We start from the raw sequence: 23902 nt of genomic DNA, 5'->3' as shown, positions 1-23902 counted from the left end.
AGTAAAGACAATGGTTCATAGGACTCTATAAACCTGTGGGAGCAGGTGAACATACTTGCAAATGACTTTCACAGCATCCTTTTGGTGGAAGCCTAATGAAAATGAGAAGCATGACCAGCTTCATGTTAGTAATTTCTACCAGCTTTGTACCAATTCCATGTTTTTTACCAAAATAATCCCTATACCCGTGGTTGGCAAACTGCGGCTCGCGAGCCACATGCGGCTCTTTGTCCCCTTGAGTGTAGCTCTTCCACAAAATACCACGGCCTGGGCGAGTCTATGTGAAGAAGTGGTGTTAGAAGAAGTTTAAATTTAAAAATTTGGCTCTCAAAAGAAATCTCAATCGTTGTACTATTGATATTTGGCGCTGTTGACTAATGAGTTTGCCGACCACTGATCTATATTAATAAAAGGGTAACATGCTAATTAGACCAGACGTCTATGGGACGTCCTTCCTGAAAAAGCCTTGGGCATGGTTGGCCTGCAAACTGCTCCGAGCTCCTTGCCTAGGCCGGTCCCGCCCCCAGTGCTCCAACTGGGGCATGGCAGGCCTGAAAACTGCCCCAGACCCTTCACCCAGGCTGGCCCCAGCTCCCAGCAGGACCCCCACCCTGATCGGGGGCATGGCTGGCCTGCAAACTGCCCACAACCCCTTGTCCAGGACACCCTGATTGAGGGTGTGGCCCACCTACAAACCGCCCCAGGCCTCTCGCCCAGGACAGCCCCGCCCATGAGCAGGGACCCCCACACCAATCAGGGGTGTGACTGGCCTGCAAACCACCCCCGGCCCCTCACTCAGGCTGGCCCTGCCCCCCAGCGGGGACCCCCACCCCATCGGGGGCATGGCCAGCCTGCAAACCACCGGTGGCCCCTCACCCAGGCTGGCCCTGTCTCAGGGGGTACCCCCACCCTGATTGGGGGTAGAGCTGGCCTGAAAACTCCGTGGCCCCTGCCCCCGTGGCTCTGCTCCCCAGTGGGTACCCCCCACCCCAGTCTGGGGCCCCCTTCAGGGCAGGCCAGCTGGCTCCCACCTGTGCACCAGGCCTCTATCCTATATAATAAAAGGGTAATATGCAAATTGACCCTAACGGCAGAATGACCAGAATGACTGCTGGACCAGTCACTATGAGGTGCACTGACCCCCTCTTGGTCCCTTTCCCCGGGCGGCAGGCTCTGATTGCCTGATGGCCACTGGCGGTGGGGGCGGGGCTGGCAAGTGGGTAGGAACAGCCAACCTCTTGGTGCCTTCCCCTGGCCGTCAGGCACCAATCACCCAATGGCTAATGGGAACCGGGGGTGGATGGCGGCAGGCAGGCGGGGCTGGCTGCAGGCAGCTGGGGAAGATGGCCCTGATCGCAGGCCAGGCCTAGGGACTGTACCCGTGCATGAATTTTGTGTGCTGGGCCTCTAGTCTATACTAATAAAATCCCTCTTCCCAAAGTGAGAAGGGGCACCCATAGACTACATTCTCTCCAAATCTACTTAGGAAAGAAGTCTATTGGTAAAGTGCCTAGGAACTACATAGAATGTTTTTTAAAATTTTTGTTTATAGAGGCATACCTCATTTTATTGTGCTTCACAGAGGTTGTGTTTTTTACAAATTGAAGGCAAGACCTTCCACCAGCAAAAAGGTTGCAACTCGCTTTATTGCGGTGGTCTAGAACCAAATCTGCAATATCTCTGAGGTGTGCCTGTTAGGTATGCAATTGATTTATATTGATTTTGAAGTAAAAATACATTTGGGCTAATAAAAATATAGCTAAAATTATGAGGACTTACGATCTTCTGACTCCTGGTCTTAACTCATCTAATCTTTAAAACAATTGATATGAGACACTGAGGAACAAATTGATTAACATCTAAGTGGTCAAGCTGGCTTAATTAAGAACCTAGGCTTTGGCAACAGGGCTGTGCTCTTGCAAAATTGTGTCAGATAAGATGTCTCTGTTATGTGTAAGAACCATACCCAATAGGAAACACTGTCTCTGCCTGTACTAAATTTTAAAAATAGGACATGTTTCAAGATAGCTGACTGGGGCTTCCTGACTTGCCCAATTCAGTGGTGGTGGCAGAGAAAGGGCTGCAACTCATCCACCTGCCTTCAAGCTTGTGACAATACTAATTCACAGCAGTATGATAGGAATTCTTTGGAGTATGAGTCTGTACACATATACACTGGAAAAAAATAGGTTAAGGATAAGGGCAGTTATATTTTCAAGGCCTAGCACAGTGGCTGGCAAATAATAGGTGTCCAATAAACATATTGAATGATCACTAAGGGTTCACAGCAAAGGTGAGTCACTTTATATTGGAGTGGATAGAGAAGATAAGGCTTGAATCTTCAAGTGAGCTTTGAGTTAGAGCAAGAATTTCAATAGGCAAAGGGTTAGGTAGGAGAGGACACCTAATGGGGAAAAAATCATACCAAAAACCAAACTAGTAGGAAGAACAGTCTTTTTCTGAAAAGAATAAGTCAAGAAGATAAGTTGGAGTTCTTGCTTTTCTCAAACTTGATATCTGTGTCTTTGCAAATTTTGATGGATGCTTCCAACATGTGTGTAGAGATTTAATGAAAGAATAGGTCAACTGTCACTATCCCCTTGTAGCAAGAAACATGTTTGTGTGTGTGTGTTTTTTTTTAATGTTTATATTGATTTTATAGAGAGGGGAAAGGAGAGGGAGAATGAGAAAAAGGGAACATTGATGGGCTGCCTCCTGCATGCCCCCTACTGTGGATTGAGCCTGAAAGCTGGGCATGTGCCCTGACCTGGAATCAAACCAGCAACCTCTCAGCGCACTGGACAATGCTCAACCAACTGAGCCATACCGGCCAGGGAAGAGCATGTTTTTTTCTTTATCCATAAATGGAACTTTTTAAAAAAGCTGGTTATCATATTTAATTCTGAGAATCTGAAATTTAAAAAGGAGTAACACTGCATAGATAAGTAAAAATTGGATCATTATTCAAAACACTGTTTTACATTTCTCTACATTTTCTAATCTTTTGATATCAGAAAGTACAGTAATGCCTAAAGGAAAATTCTCAAAGTATAATTGGCCTAGAACAGTGATTTTCAACCTTTTTCATCTCATGGCACACATAAACTAATTACTAAAATTCTGCAGTACACCAAAAAATATATATCTTTTGCCAATCTGATACACAGAAATAGGTATAGTTTTTGTAATCCTCACCCGAGGATGTGTTTTTTAAAAAATATCTTTATTGTTGAGAGTATTACAGATGTTCCCTCCTTTGACCTCCCCCCGCCCCGCCGCTTGACCTCCTCCACCCAGATCCCATGCCACCCCAGGCCTTTACCACCCTATTGTCTGTGTCCATGGGTAATGCACATATGTATATAAGTTCTTTGATTAATCTCTTCCTGACCACTTCTCCACATCCCTCTGAGATTCATCAGTCTGTTCCATGTTTCCATGCCTCTGGTTCTATTTTATTCATCAGTTTCTTTTGTTCATTAGATTACTTGTTCATTTATTTTGATTTTTAGATTCAATTGTTAATAGGTATGTATTCATTGCCATTTTATTGTTCATAATTTTTATCTTTTTTTTTTCTTTTTCTTCTTGAAATAATACCATTCAACATTTCACGTAATACTGGTTAGATAGTGATGAACTCCATCAGCTTTTTCTTGTCCGTGAAGCTTTTTATCTGACTTAAATTCTAAATGATAGCTTTGCTGAATAAAGTAATCTTGGTTATAGGTCCTTGCTATTCATCACTTTGAATATTTCTTGCCACTCACTTCTGGCCTGCAAAATTTCTGTTGAGAAATTAGCTGCCAGCTGTGTGGGTGCTCCCTTGTAGGTAACTAACTGCTTTTCTCTTGCTGCTTTTAAGATTTGCTCTTTGTCTTTAACCTTTGGTATTTTAATTATGATGTGTCTTGGTGCAGGCCTCTTTGGGTTCCTCTTGTTGGGGACTCTCTGGGTTTCCTGGACTTGTATGTCTATTTCTTTCACCAGGTAGGGGAAGTTTTCTGTCATTATTTTTTCAAATAAGTTTTCACTATCTTGCTCTCTTTCTTCTTCTTCCTGCATCCCCATGATGCAAATTCTGGTACACTTGAAGTTGTCCCAGAGGCTCCTTATACTATGTTTATATTTTTGGATTCTATTTTATTTTTGCTCTTCTGATTGGGTGTTTTTTGGCTTCCTCATATTCCAAATTGCTGATTTTATTCTTGGCATCCTCTACTCTACTGTTGATTCCCTGTAAACTGTTCTTCATTTTAGTTAGTGTATTCTTCATTTCTGACTAGTTCTTTTTCATGTCTTTGATGTTCTCACTAATTTTCTTAAAATTGTCACAAAGTTCCTTGACATTATCACTAAGTTCCTTGAAGCTCTCATTAAGATCCTTGAGCAACCTTATAACCATAGTTTTGAACTCTGTAGCTAGTACTTTGTTTGCTTCCATTTCATTTAGTTATTATTTTTTTTTTTTTTGAGATTTCTTCTGTTCTTTCATTTGTGACATGTTTCCTTGTCTCTGCATTTTGGCTGCTTCCCTGTGTTTGTTTCTATGTATTAGGTAGAGCTGCTATGTCACCTGGAATTGGTTGAGTGGCTTTGTGTAGTAAGTGTCCTGTAGGGCCCAGTGACTCAACCTCCCCAGTCACCTGAGCTTGACACTCTAGCTGCTCCCCTGTGTGGGCTATGAGCACTGTCCTGTTGTAGTTGAGCCTTGATTGCTGTTGTTGTCAATGGGAGGAATTGACCTCCATGCCAACTGGTTGTGAGGATCAGTTGCCACTACAGTGCAGAAGACACCCCTATGGAGCAGGACTTACTTCAGTGGGGCTTTGGTGCTCACTGAGTCCAACCCTTGAGTGTATTGTTCTTGGATACAGTAGAGTTGTAAGATAGTGTGGTCTGAAGCTGTCCACTAGGTGTGCTGGCTCTAGGGCCTCTTGGAAGGTGCAAAGTCAGCCACTGCCTGTGCCCTGCCTGGGGCCACCTTGCATGAGCTACAGAGCACTCTACAGATAGATGACTGAAACTTGTGTTGGGCTTAGAGATGCCGAAGAGAGTCCAAGCTGTGAATCTTGGCAAGCTGCTGCTAGTGCCAGGCCTGGGGCCACTTATAGAGAGGTAGGAGACACACGAGTCTAGCTGCTGCTTATTTGAGAGATTTTAGGAAAGTCTGAAGCCTGAGTCAGAACAGGCCATTCATATGGAAAAGACACAGCAAACAGCTTGGGTGGAGCTGCAAATTGGTGGAATGGGATTTCAGGGAATCACTAGAGTGGGAAGAACTGTATGGGCCAGGTTGATGGAGACTCAGTCAGCTCTGGAGCGGGGGAAGTCCCAGCCTTTTTGTCTAAGAGAAAGCTGCTCCCAAGTCCTTGTCCTGATGCCAGACAATTTAGTTCCTTCCCATATGTCCCTGGATTCTTTCAAGCTGTTGACACAGTGCAGGAGCCCAGAAGGAGTGAGTCCAAGTAGGTCCATATGCTGGCCATTTAAGAGAAACTTCCTGTGACTCCAGTAGCCTCTGTGTCACTCAGCCACAATCCCCACTGGTTTTTATAGCCCGAAGTTACGGGAACTTCTCTTCCTGGCTCAGTAACAGTGAGTTGACGGGTCTGGTGTGGGGCTGGGACCCCTTGCTCCTCACTGGAGGCCTCATTAACTAAGATATTCCTCCTGATTAAAAACACACCACAAGTGGGTGTCACACCAGCCATTCCACACCTCCACCCCTCCTTCCAATCTCAATGTGCTTCTTTACTTCTCTAGTTTCAGGACTTCCATTCAGCCAGATTTTTGGTGGTTCTGAATGATAGTTGCTCTGTATTTTAGTTGTAATTTTGATGTGGTTGTGGGAGAATCCAAGTACCAGCATTTACCTATGCTGACATCTTAGTTCCCCCCTCCGAGGATATGTTTTTTATTGATTTTAGAGAGGAAGGGAGAGAGATAAGGAGAGAAACATTAATGTGAGAGAGAAACATCCAGTATGCACCCCATCCAGGGACTGAACCCACAACCTACCAAGGTATGTGCCTTGACCAGAAATCAAACCCTCAACCTTTGGTGTACAGGACGATGCTCCAACCAACTGAGCAACACAGCCAGGGCAAAATAGGTATAACTTTTATACATCCACATGATGGCTATTGTTGTGTTAGCTATTGTCATTTTTTTATTTGACAATCTAAGAGAAAAGAAGTCAGTGCCCTGACTAAATAGTCAGGTATTGCATGTTTTTTTAAAAATATATTTTATTGATTTTTTTTACAGAGAGGAAGGGAGAGGGATAGAGAATTAGAAACATCGATGAAAGAGAAACATCGATCAGCTGCCTCCTGCACACTCCCTACTGGGTATGTGTCTGCAACCAAGGTACATGCCCTTGACCAGAATCAAACCTGGGACCCTTGAGTCCACAGGTCGATGCTCTATCCACTGAGCAAAACCGGTCAGGGCTATTGCATGTTTTAAAAACCCTTGCAGCACACCAGTGTGCTGGAGAAAAAGGGTTATAAGTGCTTCTCTGTGATTCTTTTTTGTTACACTATAGCTACCTTTAGTGTATAGTGCATACACTATTGCTACCTTTAGATCAATGACAGGGTAAGTATAATGTAGATAACTGAAGTGCACAGATTATTCTAAATCCTTCTTTATTGTAAACTTGTGTTGAAGGTGCTTCTGCTATCAAATCTTTTACCAAGGCTTCTAACGAGAAGGCATTTTATAAATTTGAATTTCATCTACTGACCATACCCACTTTCTCTAGTGGGAGGTTGTGAGCAGAGAAATTGCTAAATGATTCCAGAGCAGAGAACACAGAAAACATCACAGTTTCTGATAGTTCAACAAATTCTTTGATTTCAGTCACTGAACATTGAGAGGTAAATGAATACATGTTGCTTGAGACTGAAATGACTTTTCCTTGTTGTTTTGTGCTGGGTGATGACAGTTACTTTTCCTTAGCAATCACCACATTCCTTTTATGTTCTTAGAATCCTGGATTTGGAAGCAACATCAGAAGTTTATTATGTTTCATTTCCCACTTTCCAATAGAATTATACCTAAACTGTCCAAGCTGGATGGTTGTCTATTCTGTTCTTTGTTTGAGGATGGTCACTGGTACATGATGGAAAGCAGTTGGCTGACAACCTGCTTATGCATGTTATAGTTTTGATAATACAGGGTGGGGCAAAAGTAGGCTTACAGTTGTTTGTATGGAAAATAATCCTATATAATACAAGGCTAATATGCAAATCAACTGAACAGCAGAATGAGCAGTCGCCATGAGGTGTACTGACCACCAGGGGGCAGACACTCAATGCAAGAGCTGCCCCCTGGTGGTCAGTGCACTCCCACAGGGGGGAGTGCCTCTTAGCCAGAAGCTGGGCTCACAACTGGCAAGTGCAGCGATGGTGGTGGGAGCCTCTCTTGCCTCTGCGGCAGCGCTAAGGATGTCGGACTGCCGGCTTAGGCCTGCTAAGCCGGCAGTCAGACATCCCCTGAGGGCTCTTGGACTGCAAGAGGGTGCAGGCTGGGCTGAGCCCTCCCTCCCCCAAGTGCATGAATTTCATGCACCGGGCCTCTAGTACAACCTATAATAATAAAAGCGTAATATGCTAATTAGACTGACCTTCCAGATGAAGCCAGGGCTGTGAGGGAAGCCTGGGTCCCGGGTGCCAGAGGGAAGCTGGTGCCAGCAGCCAGGGGAAGGAAGGCCTACTCTTGCATGAATTTTGTTCATTGGGCCTCTAGTAATAATAATAATACAAGAATAAACTCTGTTTTGTGTTCTCACAACTGAAAATCTACTTTTTTGTTGTTGGTAATCCTCACCTGAGGATATTTTCCACTGATTTTTAGAGAGAGTGAAAAGGACACATCAATTGGTTGCCACCCACATATGCTCCAACTAGGGCTGGGGATTGAGCCTGCAAATGAGGTACATGCCCTTAACATGAATTGAACCTGGAACACTTTAGTCTATTGGCCAACATTCTATCCACTTAGCCAAACTGGCTAGGGCTGTAAATCTACTTTTGATCCACCCTATTATTATTCGTTCACTTAGCAGTAGCATAGAACATGCACACATATATGACCATAATCTGGTTAGCAATATGATGTTCTAAAATGCAAGCGATGAGAATACTTAGAAAGAAAGGATAATTTCCTTTGGAAAACAATAGTTTTCATCTATCAGAAATTTGTCATCAAATGTTTGGCACAGAGCCTGGCACAGAGTAGGCCCATTATAAATGTTTGCATGAGTTAAAACAATACAAAAAAACAAACAGCTAGAGAAATAATGCTGCCTAATTGTAGAATGGGTAACTGTTCTTTGCTTTGTGTGTTCCCAGAGTTCTTTGCACCTATGGTTGCTGTACGAGAAAAGAGTTCTGGAATCAAATCATTTTGGAAAATACTAGATCTTTCTATCTCCTTTTTGGAGTTGTGATGTACATTAGCACATTAAGCATTTTCAGAAGTCACCTGTCTATATCTGATAAACTCAGTATTTCCCAAGTCTATTTGCACAGAAACTATTAACCACCCACACACTTTAGGAAATATGCTCTTTAGGGTTAATTGTTCATAGTTTTTTGCCTGAGGGAAAGACTATGTCTTACTCATTTTCTATGTACATTCTATATGCTAACTGGTACGTACAGGGACAATGCAGATTTATGCAGGTAAAATGAAGATGGCCTGTATGAGGTCGGATAAGATGACACCAACACTGACCAAGAAAGCTGGGTAGGGGAGCTGTGTCATGAATGTAAAGATGAACAGGGTCACAGCTGGAATCAGAATGAAAGAGAGCAATAAAACAGACAGTAGGTTTTGAATCCAAAGAACCTGTTTTTAACCTGAGCCTAAGATCGGAGCTTCTAACACTGCTATTGAAGACCCTCATTCCATCTTCCTTGATAATTACAATGTCCCTCTTAAGTCACCTATGTTGTCAAGCCTTACAGAGTAAGCACTGACGACCAAGGTAGTACCTCATTCATACTTAATGCTTACTATCAAACTGTTATAGAAATTTCATTCTTAAAACTACAGCCAAGTGGTTATTTGGAAATAAGAGATTAATTGGAAAAACTAGCTGGAACCTACACATATTTTCATTTAGGGACTTTAAGTAATGTTTTGTTCTCCCACCTTACTACTGTAAGTCTTATAGCTCCTGGATGTGTCAGGGTAGTGTCACCAAGGATTGACAAAGAGTGGAACCTGCAGATGAAACTACAAACAAACAAACAGGGAGGACCTAATAGTAAACACAGGCCAAAGAATCTAACACCCCAGGAAGGTGTTGACTATGGTTCTCAGATATCCAAGGGAAATGCTATTAGAAAGTCTGTTTCCTACAGGTCTGAGTGTGTGCCTTTCATTGGACACTTTAGGATTTGCTCCCAGTGGTCACAGGAAATTGAAAGGAGATAGAAATCAGCAGTATTCCCAGTGCCTTGTGTTGGCATCATACACATTGTGAACAAAATAGTACATCGCATATCCAAAGTCAGAGATCAATATACTTGAAATTATTCATTTTGACCACATTTACTTGAAAAATGGAATTTAGCTCTCAAAGTTATTGGAGAATTATAAGTTGAATAACTATCAAAAGGTTGTTTAAAAACTTTTCTTTTACATGACTATAAGTTGATGGCATGAGTATTTTAAAGTTGAGCATAACTTGAGTAATGGGCATACAGTTATCTTCATTTGCATATCTAAATCTCAGTAATAACTATCTTTTTTTCTATTATTTTTCTATTATTATGAAGGGTTACATTTTTGTTTCAACTAGATGTAGAAGGGGTCTAAAGGATATAATTATATTCATATTATGATACAGCTATTTTTCTTCTGTTGTCACCCCAGTGAACATCATAAGCATATTATGGCATCAGTCACTAAAAAACATATTTGTTGCTAAAATCATATGCTGACTTTTATTGCTATCAAGGAATATTATGTTCAGAAGAAAAAAGGGGTGCTCCTTTTCTACATGTTCCTGCATTCACTCTATTATAAAAATAAAAGGATCTTACCTCCGAGCCTATTGATATATCAAGTAATAAATGTGACAGGTAATAGTTCTATTTTCCTTATCCCGTCTTCCTGCACAACTGCAACATAACATGTTTCTTACTAGTAACAGATGCTGGAGACCTTCCTTTGAAATTCCTCTGGAGAAGCTGCCCTGTTGATTGCATTAGACAGGAAGTGGCTTCATTCAAATGTCGACTTGCTGGTGTATTGTAGTAATTGCTGTTCTGCTGACCCCTTGCTGAGTGCCATGCTTTTCTCTTGTAGGTGATGTGCCTTCAGGACTTTTTTGGTGACGATGACATTTTTATTGCATGTGGACCAGAGAAGTTCCGTTACCAGGATGATTTCTTGCTAGATGAAAGTGGTAAGGAAAAAAAAAGTTCAAAACCAGGGGAAATTTGAGGCAGCTTTCCAAAATGAGCTGCACCAGGCCAAGATCATGTCAACTCTAAAGCTACCAAATCAGTTTCAGATCCTCACCCAGTATGTCTTTCCCATATCTTGAATTTCTTTGATTTTTTTTATATAGACAACAGATGAAATGATAATTGGAAAGGTTATATAATTTAGAAGGGTAAATGATGAATGGATAATTTATAACCACTTAATAACTAAAATGATGTTCTAGAAAAATCATGGTGTGGATTTCTACATTTTTAACTGTATATTTTCCTCAAAATTTATATTTGAGATATTTGTAATCATAAAATTATTGAGTATGTTCCTAGGCTCATCTTTCAGGTGACTTCCTTTAGTTTCTAACTAGGAAAGTGACTTGGTGTCCCTTTTATTTTAAATATTTCAGAATTTTATGTCATCATCATATGTGAGGGATAAAAAAAAAGAGCATTGTGGCTTCCTTCCATTAAAAATGAAATGTAAAAAAGATACCATTGATAAACAGGGAAAGACACATCTTAGGAAATGAATATCAAAGGTTGTGACTCAAGAATTATGTTTTTTTAATATTATAAATCATCTCAGAACCTTAACAGCATCATGGGAAAAGTTATTAAAGAGGCCTTTCCATGATAATATTACTTCTAATTTAATTAGGGAACTATTACATACTTATTGACAATTCAAATTCTAGCTAGTTGGAAATGATTTTTGAAGTGAATGAATTTTTCCTAGATAAATTCAGTTAAACAAATTAGCTTTTAGCAAAGTGGATGGGAAATACTTGAGCACTAACATAATATGATGAGTAATGTAATATTTCTGCTCTAACACTGCTGATATATATTCACATAGAGTATCTATATTATATGCATATATACATATCAGTTACATGCATTTAAACATACTGTAATTATTTCATCATTTAAAAGTGATACAGAATATGTAGGGAGGGATAAGAAGAAGAAAGGTTATCTCTTTATTGTGAAAATTTTAAATGCCCAATAAAAGTATATATAGATGTGTCATTTGAAAGATTGAAGTTATTTTGGTTCAAATTTTTCAGCAGGAAGAGTGGTTTGGTACCTCTTTTCTTATAAATAAGTTTTCTTTTCTAAATATATTCTGTCATTATCTCTATTAGGCATGCCCTTTGGGGGCAAAGATTTGGGGGGAGACCTCTCCCCATCCCACCCCTTCTTCAGGCAGCTTTGCCATTGTGTGGAACAAATAAGTGTTAGGGGTCAGGCAGAAGAGCTGACAGCATAGTTTTGAAAAAAAAAAATAAACTGTCTTGAATTTCAATTTAAAGAAAATAGCTGCTTCTAATAGAAGGGTCTGAGAGACCAGATGCATTCTGAAATGATAGTTTCATTTGTTGCTTTGATATAGAAAACAACCTGTCAGACTGGAACTGGAATATAGCTCACTTTCACATCAGCAGAGTTGACCTGGGGTTCCCAAGCCCCCAGTGTCTTTCTACCTCATGTTAGAATCCTTTCTCATTAAAAAGGATTCACACAGATCTCTATCTCTATTTGTGTATCTATGTCTATGTATCATCTATCTATATCTATATCTATCTATCTATCATCTATCTATGTATTTATCTATCTCTCTACCGGCACAGCAATTCACATCACACATGCATCAGAACAACTTGCATATTATTTGTGGTTTGGCCCTTTGCAGGCCCACTTCAAACTGTTTGAGAGAGAAAGTAAGAACTTCACATCCTTTCTCCTGATGAATATACCCTATTTCTTGAGCTGAAATATATTTTCTGAGTAACTGTGTTCTCCCTGATCCTAAAAGAAACATGTGGATTGGGGAAGGAGAGAGAATCTAAATTAAAATTTTATTTCCTTGGATGAACTTAACCCTGAAACTAAAATCACACGTTGACAACTGCAATTTCCCTGTTGCTTGTACGGCATGTTTTAATGCTTATATACTGAAATTTGAATCTTTTAAAAAGTGCTCTGAGCATAATTTAGCCTAGCTTATATGTACTTGCTAAATGGCATTTGCACATTGAGGCTTCATTTGGCCTGTTCCCTGTAGCTTCCTGTACTGCTGCTGATACTGACATCTTCAGAATTAATACTTACCCAGTACTGTGCTTGATTTAATGGTGCCAAGAAGTGGCCTTTTGCTACAAGGCAGTACTTTTATTTTATCTTTCAAAATTAACCCAGCTCCCAGTGTGTTCAGGATTAGCAATAATACATCCCTCTAATTACTGCTGGAAAAGTTCTTGGTAGCGGCTCTTAAGGTCTTACCAGTTAGGAGTTTACCATTAGAGACTTGTATTTCATGGGCTACACTAGAGCCAGATCAATATTAGAAACTGTAAGGAGCCTCCTTCCTCCCCTAAGTTTTCACATGGAAAAAAACACACACACACATACAGAAACACCTTCCTGTTTCCAGCTCAAAATATAACTGTTTTAGTGATATCATCATTAATGAGTGGAGTCTCAGCACCTTCAAAAATGGTGGATACAGTTCTATATAGAAAGACATATAGGCAAACAGATCCTTCTCCAGCATGGCTTGCTGTCTAATTTAGAATGATGAAACATCATCCAGGAAAATGCCAAATTGGAGACAGGAAGCTTAACATGGTTTTACCTATATATTGATGATAAGTTGACAATTAAAAATTGGTAAGATTTTGTTGAGAAATGCCTCCCTCACACCTAGGAAGGACAATTAACTCCTTGGTGATGACTGTGTCACAGGATGTCAACTTTTGTCACCCCAACTCCCAGCCTCAACACTGATGCTCCCAAATTTGCTTGGCCAATTTCTTTACCCACTCACCTCACCCCTACAAGGCCTAACTATCTGTCATCCTCTTTAATTTTGTTTTAACTAATTTCTTAGTGCTCTTGATTCTGGTGTTTCTAGGCATTGCATTAAATATACACTAGAGGCCCAGTGCATGAAATTAGTGCACTGGCGGGGGGGGGGGGGGGGTTGTTCCTCAGCCCAGCCTTCACCCTCTCTAATCTGGGACCCTTCAGGGATGTCTGAAGGGTCATCCGGCAGTCGGACATCCCACTCACAATCCGGGACTGCTGGCTCCTAACCAGTCGCCTGCCTGCCTGCCTGCCTGATTGCCCCCAACTGCCCTCCCCTGCCAGCCGGATGGCCCCCAACTGCCCTCCCCTACCAGCCGGATGGCCCCCAACTGCCCTCCCCTGCCAATCTGATCTTCCCCAACTGCCCTCCCCTGCCAACCTGATCTCCCCCAACTTCTCTCCCTTGCCAGCCTTATGGCCCCCAACTGCCCTCCCCTAAAGGCCCGATGGCCCCCAACCAACTGCCCACCCCTGCAGGCCTGGTCCCCCCTACTGCCCTCCCCTGCCAGCCATCTTTTGGTGGCAATCTTGTGGTGGCCATCTTGTGATGACATGAGGGTGCCGCGTAAGGGCAAGAGGGCCACCTAGGCTTTTATTAGTATAGATATTTTTGCTTAGATATGTAAGTTTTCTAGGACTGGTGTAACAAAATTCCACAAACTGGGAGCTTAAAACAATAGAAATTGATTCTTGAACAATTCTGGAGGCCAAAAGTTAAAAATCAAAGTATGGGAAACACTATGCTCCCACAGGCTCTGGTTTCCAGTCGTTGCCAGCAATCCTTGGCATCATTGGGCTTGTCCCAGCATCACTCTGATCTCTGCCTCCATTTTCAAGTGGACTTCTCTGTGTGTACAAAATTGCTTCTTCTTATAAGAACACCAGCTGTTGAATTAGAGCCCACCCTAATCCAGCCTGACCTCATTATAACAAGATGACATCTACAAAGACCCTATTTCTAAGTAAGGTCACATAGTATAGGCCCCAACGTATCTTCGGGAAGGACACAATTTGTTCCACCACAGATGTTGTTTGAACTTGTCCAAACTTAATTTGAACTTGAGTTACAAGTAAAATAATTTCTACTTGTTTTCACCTGTCTTTAGATTTGCACAGCTATAGTTTTATATTCATTAGTAGAATACATAAACAACAGATCTGTGACAAGGTTGCCCCTCATCTGACCTTTTATAAGTAGGGTCACCTGATGGATCAGAGGAATGAATGCTATGGGCTTGTCTGAGCCCCTTTGACTAAGATAAAAATATATGGTCTGAATGTTACAGGTGGTTGTATTTTTAATTGAACTGCCTTATCCAAAAGGTACTGATTTCCAGGTCTTTGTCAAATGTGCTGGAGGAGACGTCTGTTAGAATTGGCCCTTAATGTCTCTGAAAGGAGTGATTGTTTGATGAGAGTCATATCACAGGTTTCTGTATCATTCAGCATTGTTAGAAATGCCCACTCAAAAAGTTGATGGTGTGTGAATGAAATCATATGGGAGGGAAGCTAATGTGGCAAAAGACGAGGACCCCAAGGATTTTTACAGGAGGTAGTTTCTAAAAAGATAAAACTGAATTGGTACAAACAAAAAGTAATGCTCTGGGGATTTTTATCTTTTAAAAAAGCCAGTTCTACAAGCTTGGTTAGCATCAATGTAATTTTAACAGTAGCACATATGAAAATTAGCTTTAGTTCACTGCAGGCTTATTGTGGCTCATTTGCTGTATGTAGTATAAGTATATCATCTATACTAATAATAGGGTAATACACAAATTGGTCGGGATGCCCTCATGCATAACGACTGATCAGCAGGCTGCATGCACAGCAGACATGGGTGGGCGGGGACTTGCAGCATCAGGGACTTACGTCACGCTGTCACAATCCATCACCAGGAGGGCCTCCGCATGGGCCCCTGGCGGAGGTGCGCGGAGGCCTGCCCAGGGCTAATGTGATGCTGCCTGCGTGCATCCCCGCCTAGTGCTGACATGATGCTGCCTACAAGTGTCCCTGCCCAGTGCTGACATGACGCTGCCTGCGTGTGTTCCCAGCCTGGGACATGGCAGTGGGGGGTAGTTGGGGGTGATCAGGCTGGCAGGGGGGGCAGTTGAAGGCGAGCAAGCTGGCAGGGGTCAGTTGGGGCCAATCAGGCCAGCATGGGTAGGCAGTTGGGGGAGATCAGGCTGGCAGGCAGAGTGATTAGGGGTGATCAGGCAGGCAGGCAGGTGAACAGTTAGGAGCCAGTGGTCCCAGATTGTGAGAGAGATGTCCTGGATTGGAGAGGGTGCAGGCCAGGCTGAGGGACCGCCCCCATGCACAAATTTTGTGCACCGGGCCTCTAGTCCTATATAATAAAAGGCTAATATGCAAATCAACCGAACAGTGGAAAGACCAGTTGCTATGATGCACTGACTACCAGGGGACAGACACTCAATGCAGGAGCTGCCCCCTGGTGGTCAGTGAGCTCCCACAGGGGAACACTGCTCAGCCAGAAGCTGGGCTCATGGCTGGTGGCAGGAGCCTCTCCCGCCTCCGCTGCAGTGCTACAGATGTTCAACTGCCGACTTAGTCCCACTCCCCATGTGGACATCCCCCGAGGACTCCTGGACTCTGAGAGGGTGCAGACTGGGCTGACGGACCTCCCTCCAGTGCACGAATTTTGTGCACCGGGCCTCTAGTATATTATAAAACCTTTCAGACCCTCTGATTGAAGATGGCAAATGTTGGCTGAAATAAAAAACTAAAATTAAAAATGTCAATAAAAATTCACAAAATTGGTATAGAAGTATAGAAGAAATTTAAATAATTGAACTCTCACATAATTTTTTTTGTAAGTTTTTGACACATGCTTCTGAAATTATGAAAGTTTAAAACTGCTCTAAGACTTTTGGGCTACTGTGTATGTGTCCGTGTGTGTGTGTGCATGTGTGTGTGCATGTGTGTGTGCATAGTGTCTCTGCAGAATGCCAATCCAGTTTCTCTCTGCACCAGACAGACCCATCTGAGTACAAGTTCTTCCTGGGTACAGGTTCTTCCTTCTAGAAGGAACATTTTCTCAGCTGCTCTGTGGACCCCCATGGAATTGGATTCCCAGGATCTGCTTGGTAAATGTCTCTAGAAATGTTTCATTCTGACCACTTTCAGAGACTCATATCCTGAATGAGATGAGACAAGTGATGGCCTCAGGTGTCACTCACCACAGCATCCTAATTGTTCTCCCCAACTCTGGGTGAAAGGAAAACAGGGTTAGAAGCTGAAGCAGTAGAAACAGTATTGGATTGAGGTTAGAAGACACAGGTCTGTTCCAAGCTCTGTCCTACTAGCTGTGTGGTCTCTAAATCTCCACACCTGCTTTCTATTCTGTAAAACACCATTTTTTCCTGGGTTGTAATGGACCTCAAATAAGATAATAAATGTAAAAGCACGTTCAAAACTGTGTTCCTTATTACTTAGTGACTGATGTTAGTGAGTGACACCTCGGCTGAAATATATCTCCTAGTGGATTGCAGCTGTACTCCATCACATAGATTCATTTGCAGGGCTTAATTGGAGGCAGATGTCACCAAGGTTTGCTTTTGGTGCTCTTGAGAATAAAAAAGTGATTATCTGTTGCTTTCTTCTCACTCTCACTTTTATTCCTGTGGTGGAGTGAAGAGGAATTTAGGACCTTTGAAGATATTCACCCTGCTCTGGAGGGAATCTCTGGAAGATTAAACCAAACCACATTTAGAACCAGTTAGACATCTACAACTGACAATGTTCAGGAGTCCCAGCTCTTACGTCCATGTTAATTTGGGACCAAGGGTTTTTAAAAAAAAAAAAAATATATATATATATATATATATACTTTTATTGATTTCAGAGAGAAAGGAAGAGGGAGAGAGAGATAGAAACATCAATGATGAGAGAATCATTGATTGGCTGCCTCCTGCATACTCCACACTGGGGATTGAGCCTGCAACCCAGGTATGTGTTTTGACCTGGTATTGAACCGTGATTTTGCCTGGTTTATAGGTCAACACTCAACCAGTGAGCAACACCAGCAAGGCAGGTCCAAGAGATTTTTGACAGCCCCACTGATCTGTCCTGGAGCAACTGATGCTAGGAAACCACAGGTCACTGGGAACACTGGAAAGATGTTCAGAATCTGGGTAAAGACCAGGCCTCCTCACAAAGTGGTTTTTGAGTACTACTAACAAAATTAATTATTTTATGCATCCATTTATTATTCAATAAGCTAAGCTAACTTACCCTGAGCCAGGCAATGTTCTGGACACAAATAATTGTAACAGTAATGCTTACATGAAATGTGACTTTTAATATTGCTTATGTCAAAGATGTCAAAGGACAGTATGGATGGACCTAGATGGTATTATGCTAAGTGAACTAAGTCAATAAGAGAAAGAAAAATATCATATGTTTTTACTAGTATTTATATATAGAATTTAAAGAACAAAATAATCGAACAAAAAAATTAAAACAGACTCATAGATACAAAGAATGGGGGTTTGGGGACTGGGCAAAAAAGATGAAGGGATTAAGAACTACAAATTGGCATTCAAATTGATAGTCACAGGGATGTAAACTACAGCATAGGGAATATCGTCAATATTGGTGCAATTACTATGTACAGTTTCAGATGGCTACTTGAAATATCGGGGGGAACACTTTGTAAAATATATAATTGTTTACCCACTATGCTGTACACCTGAAACTAATACAAAATAATGTTGACTGTAAACTGTAATTGGAAAATAAATATTTTAAAAGTTAAAACCAAAATAAATAAATGAATAAAGATGTCAAGTCATCTTAGATACTGAATTTGGATTCAGAATGCAAAAATGTTTCTTTTTTGCTCTTGTGTATTTTATCTCTTTGGAAAAAATATTGTAGTAAAATGCCTAATGAATCACAAGAGACTGGTTATTCTTTATAGATTTGAAACTTTAACTGGATTATATGCCAGTTTAAATTGAATTTATGTGCAGATTTCTTTAAAATGTGTGGTAGTTTATGCTGAAAAATTTTATTGATTCAATATGTTAATTCCAGAAATGTACAGTTCTTATAAAAAACACACATTAGAGCTGTCTTATTGAATAATTGCCAAGTTTCTGTGACATTTCAGTGTTGTACAGAAAATCTGGTATAATCAGTCCTTATTGCATTGATTATGGAATGAAGCCTGATGTTTGAAATAGAGGGTTTTGTTTCAAATGGAGAACACACTGCCTAATGTGCTTTGCTCTTATTAGCAAGTTCTCAATTGCCTCTTAGGAGTGGAAAAACCACAGGGATTCTGGAGACTTTCTCCATCTTAGCTACATTTTAGCTCATGCATAAATATAAAATTTCCCAGAATACAGTGATATTTTCAGTTTTAGTCCACTGCCAAGCTATGGAGACATGTAGAATATTATACTTTGGAGACAGAATCTAACTCAAGGACAAGCTAGTTCCTTTGTTACATAGATGATTTTCTACTTTGGAAATCATGATATTATATAATATATGCAATCCTTTCTTTATACTTTCTCTTCTGGTCTTCATGAGCTTCTTTTTATTGTATTCAGTATCGGTGACCCCTGAATTACTGCTGTAGACAAATCCTACAAAATATAACATTGAAAATGAATCCTGTACATTAAGAGTCTTGGAGATCATCAGCTCACCCTCCCTTCCAATACACAAGTCCTCCCCACAGCATTGCAATCATTGTTCTTTTATCTTCAACTAGAACCCCTGTTTCTGGAAGCTTACAACTTATTCCACTGTCCACTAGTGCTGATTTTTAATAAGTTCTTTTTTATATTGAGCCCTAATTAATCTCTCTCTAGTTTGTACACAGTGGTCCCAATTCTTCCCTCCAGAATAATAAATACCACCTACTGACTTCAGTCTTAGAAGATGAGCTTTCCCCCTAGTCTTTGGGATGATCTAAGTCATTCACTATAAACTATTTTATTTTTCTTTCCCTCTAGACCAGGGGTGGGGAATGTCCAGCCCGAGGGAAGTATAAGGCGGACAAAACCATTTGCTCTGGCCCTGCCAAGGCATTATTGTAACTCATCTTCTCCCTTTTGTTCTCTCACCTTTAAAGAAAGAAAAGTATTTCCCTTCATAAAAGCAATGATAGTGTTCTTGATTTTGTGTTCCTTCTTCTTTGTAACTTGCCTCATCAGTTCTCCTTTCCTATTGTTTTTGGGGATTTGTTGTTTTATCCTATCTTTATTGCCTCTTTCTCCTCAACCTGTGTCCATGCCTACATTTCTCTTATTCTAAAAGAGCCTTCAGTCATCTCTATCATCTTATCAATCTACAATGCCCTTTCTGTCTCCGCAAAAAGCTTTTTATTTTTTATTTAAATTTTTTATTGTTGAAAGTGTTATATACATCTCCTTTTTTCCCCATTGCCAACAGTTTTTTTTTATAAAGTTACTGTCCTAGAGGCTCACTTCCTATACCTTTGGGTAAATGATACTTTGAAAACACAAGAATTATGAGGGTTTTTTCATGTAAACAATATCTTCCACTATCCTTTTAAATTTGTACAGTGGCAGAAGTTCTTTTGCCAATGGATACTTGGACAATCTCAAGACTTTTCTGCTCCCTTTTAAGAGGGTAAAAAGTGTTATGGACTTTTTTAGCTACAAATCACCATGTTAATTCATAACTGAAAATATCCAGTCCTAGACAATATCATTCAAAACTGAAGTTCTTTTTCCATACCTATCTAAGGCTCGATGTAGTAAAAGGAAAATGGTCAGATTGATGCCTTCTCTCTTTTTCACTCACCTTCTCCCTGTGGTTTTTGATCCTTTCAGGATTAGAATAGGTAAAGTAGGAGTTGAGTGGGTGATGAAGAAGGGGAGGTAGAAGGTCCATACCTGACTGTACTGTTGTCATATGGCTTCAGGCTCTCTTGGCTAGCAGATGTTACATGAAGCCAACTTCTCTTATGGTTGTTTTCATAGTTCTTCGGGGACTCTCACTGAGAACTTTCCAATATTATTTTTTGATGTCATCAATTCTGTTTCTTCCAGCTTTGGATGTTTCTTCCTCTATTTGTTTTCAAAAGCTCTCCCTCTTGGCTTCAGGTGATCTTCTTGGGGATAATTTAAATTAGATTCATGTCAACTCTGTCAGATTAATCAAAGCACTCATATGTCCTTTGCATCAGCTCATGCATTCAATGCACACAAGTTGCCTTCATACTGCTGCCAGAGGTTTGAGGATGAGAGCCAGACATTCAAACATCAGTTGCCTGTATCCCTCTACCCATACACAACAATGACCAAGTTGTTCAAATCTCCTAGTGAAGCACCAGCTGAACCAAAAGGAAGCAAGTCCCCTTTTTTTAGAATAAGGGAATTCACAGCACAGCTCTAAAGAAAACCTTACCAATCTTCTTTCTCTGTAATAACTTAAGCCTTTTATAACTTTGGGTGGGTAAGAAAACTAAGGCATGTAATTTTTTGCTTATATCTACTTTGAAATTTGCATCTCACAATTCACTTTAGTATCTAATTTACAGCCCCTTGGGGTTTGGGCAAAAATATCAATTTGAAATCCTATTATATTTGCGCCCTACTCCTACCACATATAAAATTGTTCAATTAAACAAAGATAATCTTCTAATTACTATATCCAATATTCTCATTTTTCCCCTTCTTCCACCTCAACTTCTTTATAGCATTTGACATTTTTGATGATTCTGTCCTTGAAATTCTCTCAGCTTTGTCCTTCATGGAGTTTTGCTGTCCTGGTCTTATGCCCACCTCCTCGACTATTCCTGATCTTTTTTTTCAGTTGTGTTCTTGTTCCATATATGCCTTAATAATTGTTCCCTAAGATTCATTCCCCAATCTTTTTTTTTTCTACTTAATTACTCTACTCCCAGCCAAGTTCATCTACCTTAATGGTTTCAGCAACGATGGTGATGGTAGACAGTGATGGTGACAAATGGCAACCAGATGGTATGCAATAAGCAAAACCTTTGAAGTATGTATAATTTTCCCAATTTTACAATTAAGGAAATTAAGGCTTTGATGATAAATTTGTCCAAGACCACACAGCTAGTTAGTGCTGAAGGCAGAGTTCAAAGCCAAGTTTGTTTATATTTAACAACACACTCAGTCTCTAAGTATACCTCCTCTCAAATCTGTATCTCTAACTCTGACTCTTCTCATAAGCTCCAGAACCATATTTCCAACTTTCTATTATTAACTTTTTATGATTATTTCACAGCATGTGAAATGTAACACATCCCACAGCTGAACTAGTCTTCTTATTCATTTATTTATTTTTATTAAATTTATTGGGGTGACATTGGTCAACATGAACATATAGGTTTCAGGTGTGTATTTCTTTTTTTTTTTTAATAAATCTTTATTCAGATTATTACAATTGTTTCTCCTTTTTCCCCCCATAGCTCCCCTCCACCTGGTCCCCACCCCACCTTCTGCCCTTACCTCCCCCCCACTGTCCTCATCCATAGGTGTATGATTTTTGTCCAGTCTCTTCCTGAACCCCCCATACCCCTTTCCCCCTGAGAATTATCAGTCCACTCCCTTTCTATGCCCCTGATTCTATTATATTCACCAGATTATTCTGTTCCTCCAGTTTTTAATTCACTTGATTTTTAGGTTCACTTGTTGATAGATATGTATTTGTTGTTCATAATTTTTATCTTTACTTTTTTCTTCTTCCTCTTCTTTAAGAATACCTTTCAGCATTTCATATAATACTGGTTTGGTGGTGATGAACTCCTTTAGCTTTTTCTTATCTGTGAAGCTCTTTATCTGCCCTTCAATTCTGAATGAAAGCTTTGCTGGGTAGAGTAATCTTGATTGTAGGTTCTTGCTATTCATCACATTGAAAATTTCTTGCCACTCCCGTCTGGCCTGCATAGTTTCTGTTGAGAAATCAGCTGACAGTCATATGGGTGCTCCCTTGTAGGTAATTAACTGTTTTTCTCTTGCTGCTTTTAATATTCTCTCTTTGTCTTTTGCTCTTGGCATTTTAATTATGATGTGTCTTGGTGTGGTCCTCTTTGGATTCCTTTTGTTTGGGGTTCTGCGTGCTTCCTGGACTTGTAAGTCTTTCACCAGGTAGGGGAAGTTTTCAGTCATTATTTCTTCAAATAGGTTTTCAGTATCTTGCTCTCTCTCTTCTTCTGGCACCCCCATAATTCTGATGTTAGTATGCTTGAAGTTGTCCCAGAGTCTTCTTACACTATCTTCAACTTTTTGGATTTTTTTTGCTTTTTGCTTTTTCGGTTGAGTGTTTTTTGCTTCTTTGTATTTCAATTCTTTGACTTGATTCTTGTGTTTCTCTAGTCTGTTGTTGGGTCTCTATATAATATTTTTTATTTCAGTCAGTGTATGTTTAATTTCTAGTTGGTCCTTTTTCATACATTCGAGGGTCTCGTTATATTTATCGGCCTTTTCTAGGATATTCTTGAAAAGCCTTATAACTGTGGTTTTGAATTCTATATCCAGTTGTTTGTTTTCCTCCATTTCTTTCGTTTGTGATCTGTTTCTTTGACGCCACATTTTCACTGCTTCCCTGAGTTGGTAAGGTAGATTTGTGTGCTAGGTTTCCTATATGGCCCAGTGGGTCGGCCTCCCCAGTTAACCTGAGGTGGACACTCTTGGTGCACCCCTTTGTGGACTGTGTGTACAGCCTTGTTGTAGTTAAGTCTTGATTGTTGTTGGTATCACTGGGAGGAATTGACCTCCAGGCCAGTTGGCTGTAAGGATCAGCTGTGTCTATGCTGGGAGAAGTTCGGTGTTGGAGACAGCCTTATAGGATTAGACTTGCCAAATTGCAATAGCCTCTGTGCTCAGCTTGGATGGGGTGGAGTCTCAGGGTGGAGCAGACAGTCTTGGCTTTCCGTCAGCCTTGCCCTTGCATGCATGTGCGCGCCTGCAGACCTCTGCCTTCCCCGGCTCCCGAGTCTCCGCCCGAGAGTCCAGACTCCCCCCACAAGAGCATGGGTCCCCAGGGGCTGGCCTGGAACTGGGGTTCAGTGCAGTCAGAACTGGGGCTCAGTGCAGTCAGGAGCCTCCGACTCCCTTCCACTAGGGAAAGCCTGTGGCAACCTCCGCAGCCTTTGTGCACACTGGCACGCGTGCACCTTCAGACCTCTGCCTTCCCCAGCTCCCGAGTCTCTGCCCGAGAGTCCAGACTCCCCCCGTAAAAGCATGGGTCCCCAGGGGCTCGCCCGGAACTGGGGTTCAGTGCAGTCAGGACTGGGGTTCAGTGCGGTCGGGGGCTCCCTTCTCTCTTCCGCCAGAGAAAGTCAGCCAGGCTCTCAGCCGCCCTTCCCTCTGCATGCACAAAGACCCTTTGCCGTACCTCCAATTCTCTGTGAGCTTTTCTCTTTCCTTCTAGTTGTAGAATTTTCACTCAGCCAGCTTTCCTGTGGTTCTGGATGGTGTCCATTCTGTCTTTTAGTTGTAGTTTTGAAATTGTTGTGCGAGGCAGCAGTTTAGGTGCTTACCTATGCCGCCATCTTGCTTTCTCCTCTGGTGTGTATTTCTATGTTACAATATCTATATATTGCACCA

At 41.1% G+C, this 23902-nt stretch overlaps 1 protein-coding gene across 5 annotated transcripts in view; it reads left to right on the top strand.

Annotated features, from left to right (window-relative positions):
- The window catches only part of DCLK1 (doublecortin like kinase 1), a gene marked incomplete at its 3' end in the record, with an annotated part of 521814 nt that overhangs the window by 260736 nt on the left and 237176 nt on the right, over positions 1–23902 (top strand). For all 5 annotated transcript variants that reach the window (XM_080660910.1, XM_080660912.1, XM_080660909.1 and 2 more), the window contains exon 4: positions 10327–10426. In XM_080660910.1, coding sequence (XP_080517036.1) covers positions 10327–10426 — 100 coding nt within the window. The remainder of the gene's footprint in view (positions 1–10326; positions 10427–23902) is intronic.

This window comes from Plecotus auritus (genome assembly GCF_963455305.1).
Source record: "Plecotus auritus genome assembly, chromosome: 3".
NCBI classification, from domain to species: domain Eukaryota; kingdom Metazoa; phylum Chordata; class Mammalia; order Chiroptera; family Vespertilionidae; genus Plecotus; species Plecotus auritus.
Note: the sequence above shows the minus strand (reverse complement) of the source record. Positions and strands in the feature narration are given on the sequence as shown.